The sequence below is a fragment of the Botryllus schlosseri genome, chromosome 5 (assembly GCF_051294905.1).
Source record: "Botryllus schlosseri isolate E-star chromosome 5, Bs_hap1, whole genome shotgun sequence".
In the NCBI taxonomy this organism is placed as follows: domain Eukaryota; kingdom Metazoa; phylum Chordata; class Ascidiacea; order Stolidobranchia; family Styelidae; genus Botryllus; species Botryllus schlosseri.
The window spans coordinates 4,057,645-4,082,584 of record NC_137240.1 but is presented as its reverse complement, the minus strand read 5'-3'; the positions used below and the strand labels follow the sequence as shown (position 1 = coordinate 4,082,584).

The 24,940-nt window shown below is 40.0% G+C and overlaps 2 protein-coding genes across 2 annotated transcripts in view; both read left to right on the top strand.

The window, feature by feature from the left end:
• Positions 1-24,940, top strand: part of LOC145439972 (titin-like) — a 515,551-nt gene that overhangs the window by 64,003 nt on the left and 426,608 nt on the right. The window lies entirely within an intron of this gene.
• LOC145439616 (sushi, von Willebrand factor type A, EGF and pentraxin domain-containing protein 1-like) lies at positions 204-23,438 on the top strand. The gene is made up of 12 exons (XM_080317123.1): positions 204-364; positions 2,157-2,339; positions 5,797-5,979; positions 8,252-8,434; positions 9,425-9,613; positions 11,862-12,038; positions 13,568-13,759; positions 17,735-18,097; positions 20,629-20,811; positions 21,313-21,498; positions 23,113-23,244; positions 23,308-23,438. The coding sequence occupies exons 1-12, from the start codon at positions 301-303 to the stop codon at positions 23,319-23,321; spliced, it is 2,049 nt and encodes a 682-aa protein (XP_080173249.1). The 5' UTR covers positions 204-300; the 3' UTR covers positions 23,322-23,438.

Sequence of the window (24,940 nt, the reverse complement as noted above, 5' to 3'; positions counted from 1 at the left end):
GGTATAGAGATCAAATTGACCCAACATCTTCCAATCAAATATTAAATTTATTCAAATAAAACATCTTCCCAGTACGCCGTTGTGATTTCGCGTCAATTCCCACTCTCCAACGGTGCAATTAAAGTTTAATGAAGCGCAATTTTCTGTAAATGCGATGTTTCTGCAGTTCAGTCAAAATATTTAAGACTAATATGCCTGCTAGGCATCGGTGTCATCGTGACACAGACCCTTGCGATATAAGTTCAAAACTGTCGACGCATCCTGCAATATTTTCTTGTCGGATATTGAGGGGAGAGCGTTATGGAAAGAGTCGTTTCGATAGCGATTGTATTATTGGCTGTGTCAGCCGCTGATGCCACTTACTGTAAGTACGAATTTGAGTGGTTGACTGTCGGTCTATTACACACTCTAATATATTGTATTCCTGGAATGATATATTGCTGTTGTCATCAACTGTCCGACCCAAGCATTTCCCCATACTTTAATCAGGGGCGGGCAACTTCTCCAGTCGACGGCTCTGATATGGGAAATGAAGTAGCCTACTTGGCAGGCCGGTTCCGTAAATTATGTCGAAGAGCATAGAGACCAAAACAGTATTAAATGGATTTATTAACGTAATGTACTTCAATAGCTGTTGAAGTCAATCAGACATCTGTGGTGGATCAAAATTGTCAACAAGTTCGCTGAACTTTGGTTGCGTGTCGGACGTAGAAACCCTTAGTAAAGACTAAACGTAAACACCAGTTAGATTGGAACGCAACTTTGTCTTGTTAATGTTCATGACCGAAGAAAGAACTAAATAATAACCTACAGTCACTATAATTTGACGTACTAAGCACGCATTGGGGGATTGTGGCAGATTGTGGCCGTGGGCCATATTATCATTTAATACCGGAAACTGTAAGTGGGCAGGTCAAAATCCAGTCGCGGGCCGTGTGTTGCCCCCTTGATTTAATGATATGTGTACCGCATGACGTTTAATATTGAAACATAAAGGCCTACAGGGTTGGTTAAGGATTTAATTGCTTGCTAAGTTAAGCTTTTTCTGCTTGCCAAGTTATCTGTGTATATCGGAAACACATTGGGTTGAACTTAACAATTCAATCCTAGTAGAGTAAAATTGGATATAAGTTATGATTGATTTTTTCAGTAGCGTGATTCCTAATTGGCCTATGCAGGCACTAGGGCCCTAAATATCGAACGATTATGCCAGTGCATGGAGTTTCGTTGAGATCTACTTCGACAAGATAACGCGACAACAACGGGACCCTAAATTTAGCTTGGGTATTTTCTATAGTCCTGAAATAATCCGATGTGACATATACCCTACCATAAACGCACATATACGTACTATATGGCTAAAATAGGCCTACCACATATGTCCTCTTCAGGAGGATTTATCTCGTTTCTCATGAAAAATGAATGTTATTCCAAACTCACCAAAATGCCTGAATATCCCCTTTGTCGCATTTCGGGTATTTATTTCCTAAATATTACTGCAACCATGAAAGGAAAAGGATTGACGTTATCTGTAACATCTGGGCCTTTTACATGCGAGGATCAGTCGCAATTTTTTTTTGGCAGGCTAATTGGTTTTATATTAGTTCGATTAGTTTCGAGCATCTGGACGGTTGTATATAATTTCAATGATATTTCGTGTAAACAATTTCACAAACTCGTTAAAAATGATCATTCCATTTTGAAAAAAAGGTAGAAGATCCGCAAAGTATTATTGGCTGAATCTGAAAAAAAAGTTTTTGTTTCTGATTTTTTGTAACTTTTTCCAGCAACTACCAAGGAAACGTAAAATATCATTAACTTCGAAAGTAACAATTCTACTTTCGTGATACTTGCCGTCAAAAATGTCCTCTTTTTGGGGGGCTGAAGATATGGTAGGCCTACGATATAATGACACTCAAAATAACGTATTATAAAAACTTACATTGTTTCTGTGGATTAGTTACGTCAAAATTACATACCGACCCAACGCTTTATTTTGAAGTAAACGGTGTGCGTAAGCATTGCTACAATTTGACCTAAAGTTAGATGTTGCTATCTTGACACTTTCGATACTCTACTCAAAATTGATGTCGATAGCTTGCAGGAACGGAGAGTTAAATTGATATAGCCTACTCAAAACATCACTCGCTCTTCAGATTGCCCTATTCCGGAAGAAAACTTTAAAACGACACTTTCAAGCAAAGAATACAAGCGTGGATTTCCTATTGGTAGCAAAGTGAAGTTTTACTGTTCGGAGGGCTATGAGCTATTCGGTAGTGAGGCGTCGCAGTGCACGGCAGATGGATGGAATCCACCCACACCGATTTGCTTCTTACAAGGTAAATATGAATTAACGAAATGTTAGATGCTGATGAATCGGCAGCATTGTAATTAGACAATTAGATAATTGCACTTGTCTAAATAGAATAATTATAATAAAATGACGGTAATCGAAATCCAATCAAATTCGTGAAGAGTTTCTATGCTCTATAACTTCAATTAGAATCTAATGTGTGAAGTGTTTCTTTCTTCGCTCTAAATCAGTGGTTCTCAACCTTTTTTTAGACACGCCCCCCCTTTATGATAGTGAAAAATTTCGCGCCCCTCCCTTATCGTCATATCACAAAATCAAATGGGGATGCTAGCAACCCCAACAGATTGTTTGATGGCAGGGAAGGTTTTGTGACTGTTGATGAGAGAATTAATAAATATGAAATTCGATCTATATATAGAGAAACACACGTGAATTGAAGGTAAAAAAAAATTGACCGTTTCTTCGCGCCCCCGTCAGATGTTTCACGCCCCCAGGTTGAGATCCACTGCTCTAAATATTTTAATTCTAGTCATATTTGTGAAATCCAAGGGATCTAAATATAACTATAATCTATTGCAGGGGCGAGCAACTTCTCCAGTCGGCGGGTCGGATATATTAAAATTAAGTACTTTGTGGGCCGGATTGCAGAATCGATACATTATTCGCCCATTTATCCACATGTACAATGAATAAATCGTATTTAATTAATGGGGAGATGTGGTACCGATGGATCACTGGGACCGAAAATACTTGAAAAATTCTCCATGATAATTCCATGATTACACTCCGTGAATTTGTCTACAGTTACATGCTGACAGAATCTTTCCTCACATGCAAAAAAATTCGACCTGCGTGAGTTATGGGGTCTGTGACGAATGATTTACGTTTTAGGGGGTATAAAGTAAATTTGGATCGACATTTACATTTTTCTATATCACCTTCCAGACTAACAAACCCGCCATAATTTTTGATGTGAAGTATAGGGCTTATATCAGGGTATATAATGGCACATGTTTTTTTAATCAATACCATCCTCGAGTGGACTATTTTCAAGTCAATTACAATATTTAGGGGGTGAGGGACCTATGGTACCATAGCCAAATCAAGCAAAATAGATGGGCCAACTAATCACTTAACAACAGAAACTCGCCTACATATATATAGGCTGTAAATCATAGGTACCTGTGGTGTTTTATCGCTATTACGAGTTACTTGAAATTCAAAATGTCGTGTTGCGGGTAATATGTATGTCGCATTAATTTTCTAAGTTTAGGCGTATATCAAAACATGATTTTATGCCAATATTTCAGTTGATATAATCTATTTTATTCTTGAAGGTCGCGACGAAACATTCTTCATTGACTTGCTGTAGCTTAGCTTATAGTACACAACAAAACAAGTTAACAAATTTGAGTTTTTTAGCGTATGTCTCATAGGTCCCATGGTCGTGTGCCGTTGGACCCACCGGGTGGGGACCGATGACACGTTCGAGCAACAAATTTTAAACGTTTATAAATATTTTTTGAAAAGGTGGATATTCATGTAAATGTCCGCGATAGGTAGAGCTTGTATCGAAGTGTTGAGAGAGCAAAAGATCTGCCATTCTCGGCTGAAGATTTGAGGGCCAGGGATCATTTTGCAATTTTTGATCCATCGGTACCACATCTCCCCTATTTCAACAACAGCAATGCCACTTCAAATCCACTACTTGCCAATGTGGATTTGCGAAGGACATTGTTGTAGTGGCGTCGCTATGCCTGCTTCTCTCTGATCAATCAACACACGTTGCAATCATAGTGTCTTATACGGAGTGGACACAAGCAAATCTCACGGCTCTCTGAAATTGGTCTATACGTCACAACTTCATTTGCTCGAAAGCAATTTGACGGTAATTTTTGACCGGCTTGCAGAGCGTTAAATTTGATTAAATTGGTATCAATCGAAAGCCATACCGTGGTACTGCTTGCGAAAATATAAATTTTATTCTTCTCGTGGTCCTGGAATCCCCCGAAACCAGCCTCGACTGTTGCGTTGTAACGGAGTTTGGTATTTTGACGCAACCATGCCGTCTGCGAGCCGGTGAGAAGCAGCGTGAACTGCAAGCGTATTGGCCATTGTTGCGCAACCGATTGAGCATTCACACTCTCACTCGCGGCGAAATTGCTCCTGAGCTGCTCAGATGGCATATGAATGCGTCAAAATACCAAACTACGTTACAATGCCACATTCGAAGCTGATTTTGAGGGGTACAGGACCACGAGCAGAATAATATTTATATTTTCGAAATCAGTACGGTAGCTTTCGATTGATACTCATTTTATCAAATTTGCTGCTCGGCAAGCCGGTCAAAAATTACCGTCAAATTGTCTTTGACCAAATGAAAAGTATGACGTAGACCAGTGGTTCCCAACCTTTTTCGAACCATCGCCCCCTTTTCAAGCTTAACACCGATCATCGCCCCCCAGATTTTGTGTACCGAAAAATGGGCATACAAACTGTAATCACCGGCGGGTTGACTAAAAAAATAAATAAAAAAGGTCATTTTTTTCCTCTCAGAGCTCAAAACGTTGACTAAAAATAAAAAAAAAAAAAATAAAAAAAAAGGTCAGCCGTTTTGGCGCGTCATCGCCCCCCTATCGCCCCCTTAGCTAATTTCGCCCCCTGTCGCCCCCTTTGTCCATTTTCGCCCCCCTATCGCCCCCTTCGTCATTTTCGCCCCCCTGGACCGCCAAATCGCCCCCTGGGGGGCGATATCGCCCACGTTGGGAACCACTGACGTAGACCAATGTAATCGATCCGTGAGATTTGCTTGTATCCACACCAAAGTACACTATGATGCATTCCTTAATTAAGATTTCGAGGCGTTCGAAAACTCTGGCACTCCAAATTTACCAAGATATCAATTTATTAGGGTTAAGTAGGTGGCGAGATAGCGTATAGTGGTATATTCCACAGCTACAACACCAATGGGTTATGGGTTCGAGTCCGACCGATGTCGACTTCAGAATTCCTACCAAAGAGTTGGAGGTTTATCTAGGCTCCTGCTCGCCATCTTATTCGCATAAGCGGTGTCTTACAAAAGCCTAGAAGTGTGCCGTGCTATAAGCCGGTGGTTGCGGAATCAAAAATAATAAATATCGGCCTGGTGTATATGAACATTGTAGTCGTCAAACACCATGATTACCACAAACAACATTAGGGTTGAGTAGCCTACATCGTAAATGCCTAAAATGTAAGTCTTCTCGCTTCGACGAACTTACGCGTAGCCTAATATACACTATCGTACGCTGCGCACACACAGTGAAAATGAAACTTGATGTTTGTTGCATTTACACGTTTTCGTGAATTCAGTAATTCCAATTCAAATCTAATATAAAAACACGTGTAGCTACAGCTCTAATTCGAATCTGATTTGAAAAAGCTGAAAATTCTCTAGTCGTCGAACTTCGATTCTAAAGTATATTGCCTTCTCCGACTCACAGTAACGTGCACCGGTCGCGGTGGTATACGAGATGGCAGCGTGTCACCGTCAAAAGGCCCGTACTTTGCTGGAGATGAGATCACTTATTCGTGCGAAACGGGGTTCAAACTGATCGGAGCAAAGACCGACATTTGCCAGAACAGCGGAGAGTGGAAGGAAGAGAAGAAGCCATTTTGCCGTGCAGGTTTGAAACAATGAACTAAGACAAGATATCTGTCTAGATGGCAGGTATAGCCAGTAGCAAATACTACGGGTATATAGACGAATACCTACCCCTTCTAGTAATATGCATCAGTGAGATGCATGGCATAGACCACAGCTACAAGGAAAACAAGTGATTTTAATATCAGTGTTGGGATCAAGTCACTACTTGCGAGTCACGAGTCATCTTGAGTCATTGCATATTTTGACTCGAGTCAAGTCAAGTCAAACGATCTTCGAAAGTGACTCGAGTCAAGTCAAGTCACCCGTTTTTTTCGAGGTGACTCGAGTCAAGTCGAGTCAAGTCGAGTCAAGTCGAGTCAAGTCGAGTCAAGTCGAGTCAAGTCAAGTCAAGTCAAGTCAAGTCAAGTCACGAGTCAAGTCACAATTCAAGTCAAATTGAATTTTCGAACGATGAGAGATGATTCAATGTTATTACATTTTGCTAGCTGTGTGAAAAAAAAATTAATTGGCCGTTTATCTTGAAGCAAATCACGAATATAAAGTTAAATATGCATGCAAAAAGACGTTGTATCGCTTACGCAAACGTAGAACTGCTAATAAAACACGCGAGTAACTGTACAGTAGGGCTGTTCAAAAATAACTTTTTTTCCTGAATCTTGCTGGCTACTTGATTAAATCGTTAGGATGCCTTAAAAAACAACGCACACCAAATTTGAATTCATTCCAACCAATATTCGCGGGTTTCGTACAGTTTGAAAATTCTGAATTTGCCCAAAAATGCAAAAAAAATTTTTCTGCCAACAACATGAAATTGTTGGACTGTCTTCAAAAACTATGCAAAACAAATTTAACTCAATTCCAAGTCGTAGAAGCGGAGTTATTTCAGTTTTTCTTTGATAATTCTAGGATTATCCTTGATCGGTGGATAATCCAAGAATTCAAAATCAAAGTCAAATTCAAAATTTTCAAAGTGTACGAAACCCGCGAATATTGGTTGGAATTAATTCAAACTTGGTGTGCGTCGTTTTTTAAGGCAACCAAACGATTTAATCAAGTAGCCAGCAAGATTCAGGAAAAAAGGTTATTTTTGAACAGCCCTAGTACAGCTACATGCTACAATCAGTTATTATCAGACAAAATATAGAGCCGTACACGAAGCCGCGAGAAGTTGAAACAAATTGATATGGTACAACGGCCAGCACCACCCATTTACACATCCGTGAGAATATAAACGCACAAACTACAGTTGTTCGATTTTAATCCTGCAAAAGGGTTGGTGAAGGTGAGCACTGCGGAATTGAACCGTCTAAGAAACAGAGACACGTTGCTATTAGATTAACCTACTACTACTTCTACTACTACGGAAACGCAATCTGTGATAGTTTCGCTTGCAGTCAATTTATTTGTGATGTAACAAATAGGGTTACCATATTTTGGAAATGTGAAAAGAGGACACTTCTTCAAAATTTCAAGACTTGCAATTCTGGAGTCAAATCCGGAAAAAGTGGTAAATTTCTCCCGACTCTCATCTTACCGACTCGGCTCCAGAAATACACACTTTTGTCGAATTCGAAATAGCCGCCGGAGCGTTAGTACAGTGCTGATTTAATGTATCTCAGTCAAATTTGACCCTATATTCAACAAAATGCTCAAAAAGAGGACATTTTGCGTCTCCCGAGGACACTTTCAAAAAAGTCAAAAAAGATGAGAAATCCTCTTAAGAGAGGACGTATGGTAACCCATGTAACAAAGGAGGATCAGTGTAACGTACAATCAGTGCATGACTGGTTGCTCTCACAAGTGACACCGAACAATCGAACATACACAAGATACAGTGATTTAATCGACGCCGTTTACTTGATGACTTGAAATTGACTCGTAAATTTTACTTCGAGTCACGAGTCAATGCACATTTCTGAAGCCCCGAGTCAAGTCAGGTCAAGTCATTTTTCCAAAGTGACTCGAGTCATCCCAACACTGTTAAGTTTATCAAGAGATTATTAATATTGTACTCGCGTTGACTGTCTGGTGTCCATATATAGTCCACTATCGAAAAGATTGCGTATAATGGGGGAGCATCCGGTTTCTTGATCGGTACTTCGTGAATTGGGTTTATTTCAATATGGATATACTAATTACTTGTATATTGAAGTTCTGTACCTCCAGTAAGCTCTTCAAATTCTAATATAATCGCTGGTTCTCCTATAAATATTACAGAAGAAGCTCTTTAAATGTTTTGTAAAACCTTATTTTTAAAGTCATACATCCTATATCCAATCAATTCTTTGTAGTAACTTGCAAGAGACTCCGAGCACCACCGAAAGGTTTTGCCGACTCCGAATATTCTGCGTACTTTCCTGGCGAAGAAATTAAATTCTCCTGCCAGAAGGGCTACAGAATAACGGGCAGCAGAAAGAACAAATGCGGACGAGATGGAAAATGGATATACGAGTCCACTCCAAAATGCATTGAAGGTATATTTAGATTTCAGAATAGTGGCTCACGGATTCACGATGACTAAGTTACCATGGTCGATAGGTGACACAACTTCTTGATTTACGACTAAGACCACGTCTTAACAATCTTACCAGCACGTATGACACGCGTTCGGGGATTATGAAGCATGATGATATAAATCTATTCAGAAGTTGGCACGATCGAAACTTTAACAAAATTTCCCAGTCATAGTAAACGAATCGTTTCATAGTTTTCTGTTAAACTTGATGGATTGTAGCCAGCATGACACGGCAGGCAGGAGCCTCAATATCTAGGAGATTTGATCAAAAATTGTTAAATTATTGTGTCATTCTGATGTTTGGCAAAATTTATCACTGTACATCGAACATACTGACATTCGTTCCAAATTATCACGGTTCGCATGTCTAACACGAACGTGAATCCAACGGTGCGACCATGCATCTTCATGTACGCTGAACCAGGGTTGTAACCAAGTCACGTGGTTCCAAGTAACAAGTCTATTTTACTTTAATAGTTTTGACTCGAGTCAAGCCGAGTCATTTTCAATTCATCGCCGAGTCGAGTCCACCTCAAGTCAGGGTGCATCGAGCAGAGTCCGAGTTCAAGTTATTGTGTTTACTGTTCAGTAACAAGTTCAAGTCACCTTCAGCTCACTTTGTGAAACTCTTGGGTGATATCGAAGGCCTCAGATTCATAATATACTCGTTTGCTCATTGTAGGCATGTTTATTCAAACTGATACAAGACAGTTTGGGCCTATTTTCAATTATTATCGATCCTGATATACGAGTTCTGAATAGTCATACAATGTGTCGAGTCATGTGACTTAGTTGAGTCATGCGCAATGACTATAGTTCTTGTCGATTCGATACACTAATTGACTCGAGTCGAGTTATTTTGACATCTTTCAAAAAATGCCTGGAGTCAAGTCATCGAAACATTGCGACTCGAGTCATTACAACTCAATGTAATAATTACAATTCACAGATGAAGTCTCCTGCCCAACTCCGCGAACGCCAGTGAACGGCGGCATCGAGCCTGAGAAGTCAAAATACTTTGCCGGCGACGAAATCACATTTTTCTGCGGTTCCGACTCTTACCTTAACGGCACCTTTTTCGATGAGTGTCTCGAAAACGGAAAGTGGAGATATGACGAGAGGCTAGCGTGCATTCGAAGTGAGTAAGTGTTTCGTTTGCAAAATACAAGTACAGTCGACTCCGCTATAATCGGCCGAAATGCGGAGGTTATTTTGGGCTCCTCGTCCGCCGTGTCGATGTTCTTACGCCGACAAAAACGCCCAGTATAAGACTCGAGGAAAAAAAGAAAGGCGGAATAAATAGGGTCTTCTAAAAGGAGCGACGAAGAAAGAACAACATCGAAGATGACTGTGACATTGGGCAATAGGCCGAGTCGCAAGCCTGATTAAGAGACCGCAGCTGGTCGTTTCGGCATCCCCCTATATGTTCATTACATCACATTGTGTCTTGTATAACGCATTGAACACTCTGTGAGTCTTGGGCAGACGGAAATATACTCTAATGATTATTGATGATTATTGTGCTCGGGAACGGAACAGAAGTAAAAAGTGCACGTAAACAAACTCCAGTTACTTCGGAAAATTCTCTGCTTACTTCGGACACAGGTTATTGCACAATAATCAGTACTTCGTTCGTTTCAACACAAGATGAGTGGTTACGGTCAAAAAAAGTCGATGCATCCATTAACATCAACAACGAACACACATAATGCAGTGCCAGCCTTGAGGGTTACCATATTTCAGCATCCGCAAAAGAGGACACCTTTTAAAAACTTCGGAAGCTGTAATACCGGAAAAGAAAATGTTTAATTTTAGAAGTTTTCGACAAATAGTGCCGGTGTTAACCTGACTCCCGAGTTACCCGCATTTTTGCGTTACGTCCGAGGTGTTGACTGAAAACAAAAAAATGGTCGTCACTTCGACTCGTCCTCCGTTTTGCCCGATTTATTACGAAGCTCTGTCGTACGCTGCGTCCTCCGAGGACACTTTCAATTTATTGAAAAAAAGGACAAATCCTCTTAAAAGAGGACGTATGGTAACCCTACTTATATTCGCTTTTACTTTGGTACAACTGCGTCCGTCAAAGCAGTCCCCGCTGGTACTGAAGTAGAGTAGAATTAAACATTTCTACTCAATTAGAAATCGAAGAAGCGATTTAAAAGTAACTGAAAAGTAAGTGGTCCAGACCTAGTTTTGCCTAAAAACAGAAAACTGTCAAGTAGAAGTAGTCTCAAAACCAGAGGTGGTCAGTAACGAAGTACTTCTACTTTTTGAAGTACTTGAAGTAGATTTTGCCTACTCACACTACTTTTTAAGTAGTTGTGATTTTAGACTACTTCTACTTCTACTTGGCAGTTTTCAGTTTTGTAGGCAAAAATGGGCGTGGAATACCTACTAACTTACTTACTTGTGAACCACCACTCCTACTTCTACTTGAGTAGAAATTCCGGCGTTACTTCTACTTCTACTTGAGTAGCGACGGTGACTACTTTGACCACCTCTGCTCAAAACATAACCAGTTGAGTAAGTAGTACGAGTAAGCAAAATCTATTTCAGGTAATTCGAAAAGTACGAGTGTTGCGTTACTGACAACCTTTACTTGTAGTACACAATGTTTCTGCCTATCTAAAGGCCTTTGCTTTTAATTTCCTGCTGTTTCGTGGAGTTCTTCTATCAGGTGATATATATATTATTGTCTTTCAGCCCTTGAAGAATTACTGTATTAGTTTATCCGTATATGTGTGTGTTACACAGTAATATAGTAAATTGTATATGAAGAGCTTCATGGAGGTACGGAACTGCAATATACAATTGAATAATATATTCATATCGGAATAAACCCGAATATTTTCGGCTGATGATGATTATCCGTGAGGAGTGTCAGTCGTAAATATTCAGGCTTATTTCAATATGAATATATTATAGAATCAGTGGTGGCCCTCAGGTTGTAGGGGGGAGGCGAAACATGCAGGGGCCCCCATATCAATAAAAACACGCGGACTTCCACGGTTATTCAGAAAATGGTAATAGTTAGAAAAAACGCGTAAACCGGAGGAATAGTTTTAAAAAGGCGCGTAAGCCGGGGAGGGAGGCGCCTCGAACGCGCGTAAATCAACCAAGGGGGCCTATAGGCGACCACCTACCTCGCCTACCTCAAAAACACTATTGTATACAATTGTGGATTAAATAGTACATAGTAATTCATGAAAAGTTTGGTATCGAAATACCGTACTGTGTAATACAACTAACTAATTAACTAATAACTAATTACTGCCGTGTAGCGCAGCTGCAATTCATTAAATACGCAACAGCAGTACTTTCAATGCGCTCTTTGCTTTTACCCATGACCATGTAACGAGCAATAGATTCCCCGCCTAATTTTTCAGCCACTTGCTTGGGAGCGGATTTGTCGGAATACTCGGATTGGAGACCGAAGCGACGGAAATACTTTGTGGGAGACAAAGTTGAGGTCGAGTGTGAAGACGGATACTCGACTTCAGACGACAACCAAGTCGTGTGCAGGAGCAATGGAAATTGGAGTAAACTTCCACGCTGTAAAAAAGGTACATATCTCATTGTATATAATCTAGAGATGGATGAATTTCCTGTAAACATAATGATCATTATCAAGCCAACGCGCTGGTTTGTACTCATCTCGATCATAGATAATAAGCAGTTTCAAGCGCGAAACTCGTGCTGCGCGCATCTGTAATCAGACTGTCACTTGAACGTCGGCAGGTGACGCGAACTTTCTCCTCACCGACAATTTGATATTTTAAATAGTCATGGTGAAACTATACATATTATATGCTAAAATGTTACATAGTAAAAATGGTATATATGTACATGCAATATGCATATGTAATATATAAATGATAATATGTTACATGGAAATAGAATAATTGCCACATGTTATTGCATTGTGTAGTAATTTACATCTTGGTTTGCTTGTTACATTACGCAGAACTGGGAATTACCAGACTTTGACAACTAGATAATTCTAGTTGTCAAATGAAACTAATTAGATCGAAATGACGATAATCTAATTCTAATCTGAATTTGGTATCTTCCTTTGCTGTCACTTTAATTTTAATCTAAAATCTGCTTTTCATGAAAATGCTACACGAGAACGGAACAGTGAGAAACGAGTCAAGCATGCTGTACGGACATTTCCTAATCTCATGCTTGTGAGAATAAGCTCTGGTTCGATACGAACTGAACTTCATTCTATGTCCAAGTTTTCGTCGATCCAGTAATTCTAATGTAATCTGGAGAAATGCTGAGTAGCTGCAACTCTAATTATATTCTAATCTGAGAAAACTGAGTATCTATAATTCTAGTTCTAATCGAATTTGCATAAAATGTGTAGTTCTAATTCTAGTCTAATAAAAAAAAACGATGGTGACGTCATATTTTGTGATACTATTGTTGATATACCATGTTCCTTTCCATTCTCTACTATAGTTGCTTACGATCAGCCCTAACGAGTGTCAGCCGAAAATATTCAGGTTCATTTCAGTATGAATATACTGTTCAAAAAACAGCGTAGCTATTAGTTTAGTTCTAATCTAATTTGGAAAAGCTAAAAAATTGATAGTTCTCCAAGTCTGGGTGTCCCGGATTTAGCGGAAGGGGTGTATTCACGCCCTAAAGGTCGTACACGAAAACACAACCTATATACCTCAGAATTTAGAAACCCGTTCACCCCACTAATATTTATATAACATAGTAAGTATATACTTATACTTACTATAATTATTGCACGCTTGAGCCTTTCATCATTATCAATCGGCGTTTTTCTTTGTCTTCATATATTCAACCGCTTTGTTCTTTTGGGTAACTTTGCGAAAGAGACGATTCTGATCGATTCATAATGGAAATCATTGTTGTAAATCCTGTTCCTTCGTACTCCATTTGTGCTTAATCTAATTTGCAAGCATCGATTGGATTAAAACGTCGTGTTTGATTTATACTACTGCATCACTCCGGGGTATAGGTTCGCGCATTCGTGTATCACCTTTTGAACAGATATCAATAGGCTGTCTACCAACTGAAATATAGCCATTGATTGCTCGATGTTTTCTGAATTCAGTGGTATGTTACATTCCGAAACCGCCAGCCGGTGGATATGTGTTGCCGGTGATCGGCTACAAATTACCGGGACAGCGAGTGCGGTACTTCTGCGACGAGGGTTACAAATTAATCGGACGAGATCATAACGTCTGCACGAAAGCTGGATTCTGGAAATACGACAACGACGAGACGCCAACGTGTGTCGAGCAAGGTAGCGCACCATATTGACATTGTTACTATATATTTTTCCACCTGATACAATATGTATGATATACGTAATAGCCCATGAATGAGGATTAAAGCCTGTAAGGTAGTTCAATTCATTCAACTGATTTCCATTTACTGGTTAGATTGCAAGATATTAATTGTGGGACCTTTCACCCCCACCAATTCTCGTACTATGATATTATAACATGATATATGCTAATGATTGACTGCAGATACATCGCACCATTTATTGTTGAGTCTAAGTCAGTGGTTCTCAACCTTTTTGGACATGCGCCCCCCTTGGCGATGGTCAAAAAATGGCGTTCCCCTCATCTGATACAGAGGTAGGCAACCTTTTTGCCAATCACAACCGTATTTCGATTACTTATGTAGCCTAAGGCCGCATTCCAGGGCATAGCCGTAATGAAATAACTGGAAGCAAAATACCTATGTTATTTTGTCCAGTCCATATTCATTCCCGGTGAACTCCGGACCATTCTACTCTTCACAACGGCCTATTGTACGCACCGAAATCGCGAGTGTTAACGGTAATAATAGTTGCTGGGATTGCATATTGTCGCGCGGAGCGCGAAAATGTCAGATTCACGAATGAATTCCGTAATTTATAGTATCAGTATCATATATTACTTTCAAATATTTATCCTTTCTCAGCCCATGTGATCAGATTCACCGGTAGGGTTCATGGAAGTGCTTTAAAAAATTTAGGGTAAGCTATAAATGATAATGCATTTTCGGGTGGGCCAATTGTTATTAGTCCCTTTGTTGCATGCTGTTGTTTCTTGACGCCTCATCAGGATTGTCGATTGTATCGGTAGTGGAAATATATTTAAATCGCTCAAATGTACCATAAACAAATTTCTTTCGTGAGGAGCACACGCTTCTGATTCCGGATCATATTGAGAAGGGTGCTAATATATTAAAATTGAAAAATGAAGCTATGTTGAATTGCGCGGAGCGCGAAGAAAATTTCATGATTTGGGAGCGAATTCGTAATTTAAATTTGCATGTCGACGGCCGCCAATACATACTAATTGAATTAGGTGTCGACGGCCGCACAAATTCCCTTCTGCGGCCGCAGGTTGCCCCTCTCTGATCTAATAGTATACATATGGTATGTTTCACGCTAATTTTGAATCCGCATTCCAGTTGATGAGTCTTTAACATTTCTGACAAATTTCCCCAAACTTGTTTAAAAATAGCAAAAAATATTGAACAGGGCATCAATTCATTTCAAGGTAGGTTGCACGGAGACTAATCCTACTGCTGATAGTGACTACGCGCAGAGAGCACGGCGTCGTTCTGTACTGTCATGCTAAATCTGATCAGTTTTGTAAGTGAATTAAATTGTGTTGATTTAGGGTAGCCTAATCGAGGGCGAAACCGGGCAACCAATATTGCACCTAAGTCTGTCTTACGCAGTGCAGTTTGCCAGCTATTACCAACAGCTACCCAGCGCACGGAGCTTTAGGCTACTACCAAAGCTTTGAAGTCATGAATGACTTACACATGGTAATTGCTCTAAATTTTCAAAGAATATCAAAATTTTGCTCAAATGTAGTTGAAATCAGCCTATACTCCGTTGAGGCTACTGCTTGAGTTTTAATTTGGTGAGTTTTTTTTAATACGAAATAAGTTTCATCTTCAACAATCATCTTCTCAGAATGGTTGTGAAACACATGTTTAGTCAGAATTCATACAGACTTTGTCAATTTCTCGCGCCCCCTAGGTTGAGAACCACTGGTCTAAGCTATACACTGTATAATGCAGTGGTCGGGAACCTTTTTCGTCCGCAGAGCCACATTTGACCTATTTTTTCATTTTAACTCCCAAAGAGCCACACATGCAAATCAGCTGTTACGTCACAGTTGAAAATTCGTGACGTCATGGTAGCACTTATTAGAACTTACTACATGGGATTCGTCGAGTGCACAAAATTTTCTCAGAAAAAACTGGTGTTTTTATTGTTAGAAAATAAAGCTCGAAACGAGAGGTAATAAGGCACAGACGGGCAAAGCCTCACTATCAATAACGCAATCCATCGTAATTAGCTTAGAATTTATTTTAACTGATAATAATCGAATGTAACTGTCACACTTATTCCGAGAATCTAAATAGTGATCGACTTCTCAATTCTCAAAGTATTCGGCGGTGACATAACGTTGCACTGCACGCAAATCTCCGGTAGGCTTACTACAGAGCTACTTACCAATCAAGAACGTGGATAGCTATGGCGTTGTTTGTAATTCGAGTTTGTAATTGTGAATGTCACGTCCACGGCAGTTCATTTCGCGCCGTATATCAGGAATACAATGTGTATTTGAAAACTGCGTTGTGATATGGGCGTTTCCATGTCTGCTATGCCCTTTGATTAATCAACATATCGCACAATCCAAGATTTGGAGTCGGGTACATAGTATTCGCGAGTGATATTGGTCGCCGGCGCGACAGTAACTTAAATTTGAGGATTTTCGAAAGAGAGGGTCCGAGCCCCTAAACCTGAAGCTGTCATTGTCTTTACCTCTCAAGGACGTGTTTATTTGGTCTTACTGACACGAGAATAATTATTCTGGCCGCGATGAAAATTTAGTAACAATATATATCAATTCAATACAAAAATGAATATTTGGGAAAGAGTCACATCTTATACCCAAAAGAGTCATATATGGCTTGCGAGCCATAGGTTCCCGACCACTGGTATAATGTATATAGTCCCTGTAAGAGTCTAGTAATCTTTCTTTTGAAAAGCGACCAATTATCCAAATATAGGCCTAATCGATAACCATTACGAAACGAATACCCCATGTTTGGTTTTCAACAATAATAGAGTACAGGTTTTCGCCTGCTAAGGTCTTGTAGGTATTGGCTTTGTAAGTTTTGTGGACGGCATCCCACACTTCATTCAGCACACGTCCAATCGTCCATCTCCAGGCCTCTGCATTGTTAGGACCAAATCGTAAGTCTATTTGAAGCCAAGTCAACTCATTTCAAATTTTTAAAGTCCAGTCATGAGTAGCTTCTGACTGATATCATATTTTTAGCCGATTCCGAATAAACTGACAATTAAAACACCTTCACAGACTACCCGATATATACAATACAGCCAACATTCAGGAGATACGGAATAGCTATTTACAACTATTCCAAGCAATAATTTGAACAGCTCTACACTCTACAGCCATCGCTGTACTGGGGCATGAACTATCTAAGGCTGCATATGTAGATCTGTAAACTGCATGAAATATATCAATGTTTCCAGTCAGCATTCACGTTATAGTTAATATACTTCTGACTCTCTATTACTATGTTGTGACACCACTAGAATACAGATACAGAAAACAGATTTCAAAGTGTCACATCGACTCGATATTATCGGCGAACCCGAATAGAGCGATTAAGCTCGTTGTACCATTTTAGAAGGTACACAAACTCCTTCTGTTGGCACAGACTTGGTTGGCGTATGTTCAATTCAATTTAATTTACTAGTAACAAATTCATCATTTCAATGCACCACAAGACTGCGATACAATGAAAAGATAAGAAGGTGTCAAAACGACTTGGAGTAGTGTTCGAAATCAGACACCCACCTGGCCTAGGCGATGTAAAAAGTAGGCATGCACACTGAATGAAAAGTAAAAGACGATAATATAAAAGGACATGCGACAAAAGGAGGTGACATGTGCCGGAAATCGAGATCTATATGTCCGGTCGTGGTTCGAACTTGAGGGCAGACTAGCATTGATTCAGTAGAAAATTGTTTGTATTTCGACTTGAATGTGGACATGGTCGGCGGCTGGCGGATAGTCGGCGAGATACCGGAATATTTGATAGAGCGATGATCTTTTAGGTCGAACATCTCGATCAAAGTCGATCCCAAGGCACACAAATCAACGTGTGAACGGCGTCTCTTGCGCATACAAACATGGTCGATCCGCATTTTCTGAAACATACCTCCTTACAGATAGATGCCGATTTCGCACGGCGCCAGAAAAGGGAGATGTGTCGCCCAGACAACGCTCCTACAGGGTGGGTCAAAAAATTAAGTTATCATGTGAGGACAAATATTACTTGGACGGTCCCGCGGAGAACGTATGCGAGGAGGGCGGAGAGTGGAAATACAGATGGACTCCGAAATGCAGAAAATATTGCGTGTTCGAAAGAGACGAAGTCGACGATGAAAACATCGTACACTCTGCAATACAGAGACGATTCGAATACAAAGCGGAAATCCATTTTAAATGCAAACGGTCCACTCTTCTGGTTGGAGATGATTACGTCAAATGCGGCGAGGACGGAGTATGGGAAAAGAAAATACCGAAATGCGGTGGGTAAATGAAAACAGAGAAGCAGTGTTTAAAATGGTATAATCCCCGTAATCTTGCTTATAATAGACGTGTTATCTTAGTATAGCCTAGGGAAAGTGACCCTGGTCTGGCGTTCTGCATAGGCCTAAATCGGTTTGCCAGAAAATTCGCTTCGCAGTGACCGCCGGCCTGCTTACGGTACAGAAGCAAAACACTGACGATCGAAATAGCGTTTATCAAGTAAATAGACTTCACAATAATCAAATGACACTGGTAGGCTATAGTAGTCTACGTAAACCTCACCTTACCACGTCTGTAGATAAACGGGAATATGCTGTTAATGTGTTTGAGTATAGATAACTAACCTACGTAGGTTAGTTGTCTATAGTTTGAGACGGTACACAGCGATGTAAAGGCTCATTTATTACGTCACACAGCAAAGTAAAAGCAGCCATAGCCGCTGCATTTAGTAAGCTTCAACTTTATATTTGCTTATCACATAAGCGATATAGTCGTTGTTATAGAAAATTGTCACAGTGACAGAATAATGAAGTGTCTCCCGTCCAACCGTATTTTCTCTCGATTAGGGGACGTAGGGGTACGCGCATCCTAGTTTGGGAAGCTCTGCTGTGCACTGTATATGCAGCCTACGGTGCAATGTCTTTTGACGTCGCCACATATCCAGGACGTATTTTGATTGTTGATATGCTTTTCTCAAAATATTAATTTCGCGTAAGCCCATAGTATCGCGGCTCGATTATTATCATAATTGCAGTCTGGCCTTAGGATTTCTGTAGTCGGAAGTTATATAAGTTACGATAGGTGGTTACTTGACGTTGCACTGTGTTAACATATGGCCTGTTTTGTCCTACCATTATATATTACAGTAATACCACAGGTTAGTCGATCCACTTCGGTTCCGTCTTTCAAAATGGCTCGGCACTACGGACTGTACACTAAAAGCATACCAATCGAGTAGCATATAGGAAATGTATGAAACTACCGGCTCCCATGGAGGTGTAGATAGGTCTTTTTCAAGTAGCGATGGTGCGAATGTTCCGTTCAGTTAGTTATCGCTGTGCTACCCTTAGTAATTCAGATGTTTGCGTTGGAAAACTACTCTTGGCAGGTTGTACAGTACACACACACCATGGTATAAATATTTCGAATTATAAAAATTTCCAACTTCTTTCATCCAGATTCTTTGAAATTGAATTCTTGGCACAACAGAACAACGGCAAACTACTATAAACATTGTAGAGCGCCATAAATTAAACTATAGATAACTAACCTACGGATAGATGCGCAACATTCGTCGTCGCGCTTGCTTGCCCAGAGGCAATTACTGCTCAGCAATCTGAACGCAACATAATTGCTAATTCCATTGCTGACGACCAGAGCGCTCAAATTGAGTAAAGTTGGTCTTATTCGAAAGCTACTGTCTCACTGATTCTGAAAATATACATTAAATTTTCATTAAGGCAATTCAACTACCCCGAAATAGCCTTTAAAGTCTGAGAATCGGCATTGTTGTAAACAATCGCAGCGACGCAGCACAATGACTACAACAATGGCCCTTGCGTAGTTGCAATTGTTCAGAACAATGCCGATTTTCAGACTTTGACGTGTATTTTAAGGGAGTTCCATTGCCTTGATCAGATTTTAATGTATATTTTCGGAATCAGTGCGACAGTAGCTTTCAAATAAGATCAACTCTGTTTAATTTGAGCGCTCGGGTCGTCAGCAACGGGATTAGCAATTATGTTGCGTTCAGATTGCTGAGCAGTAATTGCCTCTGGGCAAGCAAGCGTGACGACGGGTGTTGCGTATCTATCCATAGGTTAGTTATCTATAATTAAACTGAATCTCGATAATAAATAGCGCACACCTTCCCGTGCCATTCAGGGGTTTGCACCATCTATATTTTCAAGTGCGTAATCGTGACATGTCAAAGTTGTAAGCGCCGTAAAGCTTAAATCCGTGTCAATTTAATCCGACTGTGTAATCCTACTTGACATCTGATGCGTAGATTTCTTGTTAGCTAAGCTATCGTAGATGTTACTACACAGCACATATAATTCGCCTTAATTTCGCAACGCGCATAGAAGACGGACTCGGACAACTATAGATAATTCTATAGCTGTTTAAATAGATTAATTACAGGGGAATGCAGTTGATCGAATTGGAATCTAGTTTGTGAAATCTTTCTACGCATATTTTAGTTTTAATCTAATTTCTGGTATCCCTGTAAATTCTGCAGGAGGATTGCATAATGCGAAACGAGCCAAGCTTGCTGTACAGACATTTGGCATTATCATGCTTATGAGGATGATCTCCGATTTGATATCAACTGATCTTTATTCAATGTCACGCGAATTCAGCAATTCTAATGTAATTTGTAAAAAAGCTGTGTAGCAATAATTCCAATTCCAATCTAATTTGGAAATTCAATTTGGAAATCTAATTTGAGGGTTCTCTAGTTGCCAAGTCTGGTAGGAGAACAGAATTCACAGCACAGCCGCGTACTGATCAGTGGTCATTTGCTTTTCAGTACCAGTGTGCTACAGACCTACCGTGCAAAACGGGAAATTACTGGACGACAAGAGTCTAAAAGACGTTTTCGTGGAAGGCGACACTGCAGAGATATCTTGTGACGATGGATTCCGTCCCAAGACAGCAGGAAAAGTCACCTGCCTCAGCGGTGGTGAATGGGACATGGAGGAATTTTGCATTTGTAAGTGAAAATTGAATATAATATTCATTTTGAAATGAACCCGGATTCGGTTGACGCTGTCAGATGTGACCGTCCGCCACTAGCAGAGTATTAAAATTAGAGCATAGGACATTTTCAAAAATTAGATTATAATTAGACTACAGTCATTTCGCTCTAATTAGTCTAATTATACAACTGGAATAGTGGTCCAAGTCTGCACATATGACACATATGACGTGTCCTCGATACTATCACCAGAGACAATATTTAAAAAATGTAGCTGCACGGAGCAGTGTGAGCTTTAACTTGGACTGTCTGTTGACTGATCCGCGTATGGTTAATCTGGTCATAGAATTTGTTGTATTGTGTAGACGTATCTGATTTAACTATTAGCTCCCCCAGGCCTGGTGCACAAGACCTTAGTAGTCGAGCACCATAAAACCCCTTATACATACATGCATATGCGACACATTTTTATGCAATATTTTCGCGGGCTAATGCGTGAGTTACGCTTGGATGCAGCAAACAAACAAAGATGTTCCGAAAAAGAAGTCCGAAACGGCGGGGCAAGGCCTAAAGAACCCTGGTACGAACCCGGGGCGTCCGTGCGGTACTTCTGTCACATTGGGCACATATTGACGCATGGGGACGGATCTAATGTATGCATGTCGGATGGGACGTGGAAGTTCCCTGTTCCTAATTGCAGAGGTAAATTTTACACTTACACTGAGTAGGCTATCAGTAGTATCGGTTTATTAGTAATTTTCATCATTTCAAAACACCACACGACTGCGATACAATGAAAATATAGGAAGGTGTCGCAACGGTATGGAGTAGTCTTTGAAATCAGACATCAACCTGGGCCTAGGCGATGTAAATAAGCGGCATGCACCCTGGATGGAAAGAAATAAGGGATACCATAAAACGAATAGTGATATAAATGAATAAGGTATGTAGGGTTGCATTTGAAACAAATAGTGTTTTAAAACACTTTGTCGAAAAAACATGTCGCATGAGCCTACGGACTAATTGCACCCAATATAGTCGACGTATAGGGAATGGTTTAAAGATATTTTCGGTCCGTTTAATCCGGGAGTCGGTATTGCCTTTTCCGCCAAAGTAATCACCTTTACCCTCTATTTTCAATTGTCAATGTCACTCCACTGCGAAGACACTATTTAAAGACTTATGACGTCATGACTAATAATCAAACAAAGGGAAAATCAATAAAACATGTTTGTTTTAAATTGATGTTTGTTTTAAATGCAACCCTAAACTCATGTTTCGATGGGCGAGGTTGATACAATGTCAGATCGGGGTCAGGTAGACTTGGGGTGTGACTAGTATTCATTCAGTATCAATTGCTTGTATTTCGACTTGAATGCGGACATACTCGATGACACGGAGCCGGTGTCTCTTTTTCATTTACATTTTCTCGGTAGACTTCAAATTTTTGACGTCAGTAGAAAAGGTGAACGAAATATAACAGTACTGTTACATCTCATAGATTAGGTTGCACTCACAATTTCCCGATGAATTCATCTCATCAGGTACGTCATGCAAAGCACATTAGCTGAGGTAATGCCGATAATAGGCCAAAAGGTTAGTTTGGTTGATAGACTGGTCACTGCACCGGGTATATTCAACAACAGTTCTGTTCCGTTCATTGGGAATTCTGCGTATTAAGCGAATAATATTTTAATATGGCAGATACATGATTTAATAGACTCAATACTGCATCTTCAACACCAGCAATAAGTTTGCAATTGATTCGGAAAAATGATCAAATGTGAGAAAATACTTCACAGTCCAAGAAGCTGGATCTTATTTGAAACCGCATCGATTATATCTATATGTAGACCCTAGGCGTACGATCATCGCGTGCCTTTATCTATATAAAGAATTTACGCGACAAGATCCAGCAGGTCCGGGAGGTTTTAAAGTATGAATCTAGCGTAGATATTCCTCATTTTCTATCCGCCTCGCATGCTAAAATTCTACCTCATAACATAGATAAACGTGTGGGCGAATAAGAGAACGTCGAACGCCGATGACCTTGGAAAACAAAATTATATATAATATTGCACATGGGAGACTATGGTCTACTAAAACTCAATGATAAGGGGTTACTCTCACTAATTTCACGGCCTTCAAACCCTTATCTTTCTGTAACTGAACTCCTTAATGCTGTTCAACAATGGCCACACAATATCAAATTATGATTCGATAAGGTGTCATTTATTGTAGAATTTAAATGACACGCTCGGCGAGGCTACATACTACTTATTTCATTCACTGATCACGATTTTTTGAATTTAACAGGGCATTCCACGACTTCATTCTGCGCGGGTCGGTGTGGAAGACGGTCAGACTACAGACGATACCCGTGTCAATGCAATATCACTTGCAGATGGTTTAAGAATTGCTGCTCCGATTTCGCGGAAACATGCCCTGGTACGCAAAAGATAACAACCAGTGAAAAGTAATTTCGCACCCTAACGAGATTCGTGTATTTAGGCTCCGGCAACTAAGAAGAACGATTGACTTCACTTCGTACGTCCTTCGACATCCTTTGTTCAATACACGCTTGATGATATTTATGGAATAAATATAACGAAGTTAATATACTCGCAGTGGCATAGATGCTATCGATGTTTGGTTTTTGTTTGTCATGGAATAATGACTTGACAGTACAATTTCCATTTTTTATCTATACGAGCTTCCGTTTTGACTGCAGCCTGCAGCGTGAAACTGGTATAGGTCATATGGACAAACTTGTACGTTCATGTACTGTACAAACAACCAATCTCGTACATGTACATTATACAAATAACCATAGTTACTGGCTACTAATGGTATTTAAGGAGTATTGGTTCTAGTTCTGGTTGCTCATTTAGAAAATCCAGAGTTCGTAGAAGTCTGCATATGAGAGGGCATTGTAGGGTGGTGCGAACCTGTGAAGGATTTGGTGATGTCGCATTGCTAATAACTTTAGATTTAGGTTCTGGACTGCGTCACAGAAGGCATCGTCATAATGTGGCGGATTTATATATAACTGCTGAGTCCCTGAAGTATTGCGTAGCCCACGTTTACAAAGCAATTATGTAAAATTGGCAATCGCAACATTAAGACGATGACAGTACATAGACTGGATCCAAAATCTGGATGAGGAGTTGCATTGGAAAGGGCTTTTGTCTTTCTTCGATTATAAGATGTTGCCGTGCTGGTAGTTATTAATAACAGTGCATTAGCGCAATTCGCAAGACACCCACTGACTCACTCACTCATAACGATCAGGCTAACGAAATATCGTATCTCGGGATTTCGTAACAACTCATTGTAAATATTCTGATCTGTCCGGGGTCACTTTGCATCTACTCGCAAGGGATGGCATCCGCATCCAGTATATTAAAGCTCCTTAAATCGCATTAGGATCCCGGCAAAAATTTGCATCACATCCCTAAAAGTAATGTTGTTATTCCGCTCTCATCAAACCTGGATTACTGCTTCCACTAGGCCAAGAATGAGCCCATGAGCAGTGATCGACAGGGTTGTAATGACTCTAGTCATTTTCTTAAAAATGGAAAAGGACTCGACTTGACTTGAGTGAATTCGTGTGCTGACTTGACTTGCACTCGAATCATTACGCATGCTTTGAATATGGTCATATTACACGACACATTCTATATGCCTTATCCAAGGGTGGTATATCAGCACTATTAATTGAGAAATAGGCCCAGAAACAGTCTCTTATGTCTTCGAATAAACATTTTTGTAGTGAGAAAATTTAGTATATTATGGATCTGAGGTCTTCTATATCACCCAATAGTTTCACAAAAATGAGTTGAATCTGGCATGAACTCGATACTGAGCAATAAAAAAACACCATGACTTGGACTCGGCCCGTTGCTCCCGACTTAGACTCGGACTTGACTAGATTGTGAATTGGATATGACTCGACTTGATTCGAGTCTAAACTAGAAAAGTTTTCGCCGTAATCCAGCGAAGGAATTGGGACAGTGGATGTTAAGATTACTGGAAAATTTTGTTATATCGAAAAAATGTTCACAAGAAAGAACCTGATGAGGTTTGTTTGCGAACGACAAGCTTCGGACTATCGAGGTTCGCCCAAAGGAAATTTATATAGGAT

Excerpts from the sequence above, each read along its gene's own strand:
- LOC145439616 (XM_080317123.1), top strand. The coding sequence starts at position 301 with ATGGAAAGAGTCGTTTCGATAGCGATTGTATTATTGGCTGTGTCAGCC. Across the intron at positions 5,980-8,251 it reads GAAGCCATTTTGCCGTGCAG|TAACTTGCAAGAGACTCCGA; the intron begins GTTTGAAACAAT and ends AATTCTTTGTAG. Across the intron at positions 8,435-9,424 it reads CACTCCAAAATGCATTGAAG|ATGAAGTCTCCTGCCCAACT; the intron begins GTATATTTAGAT and ends TACAATTCACAG.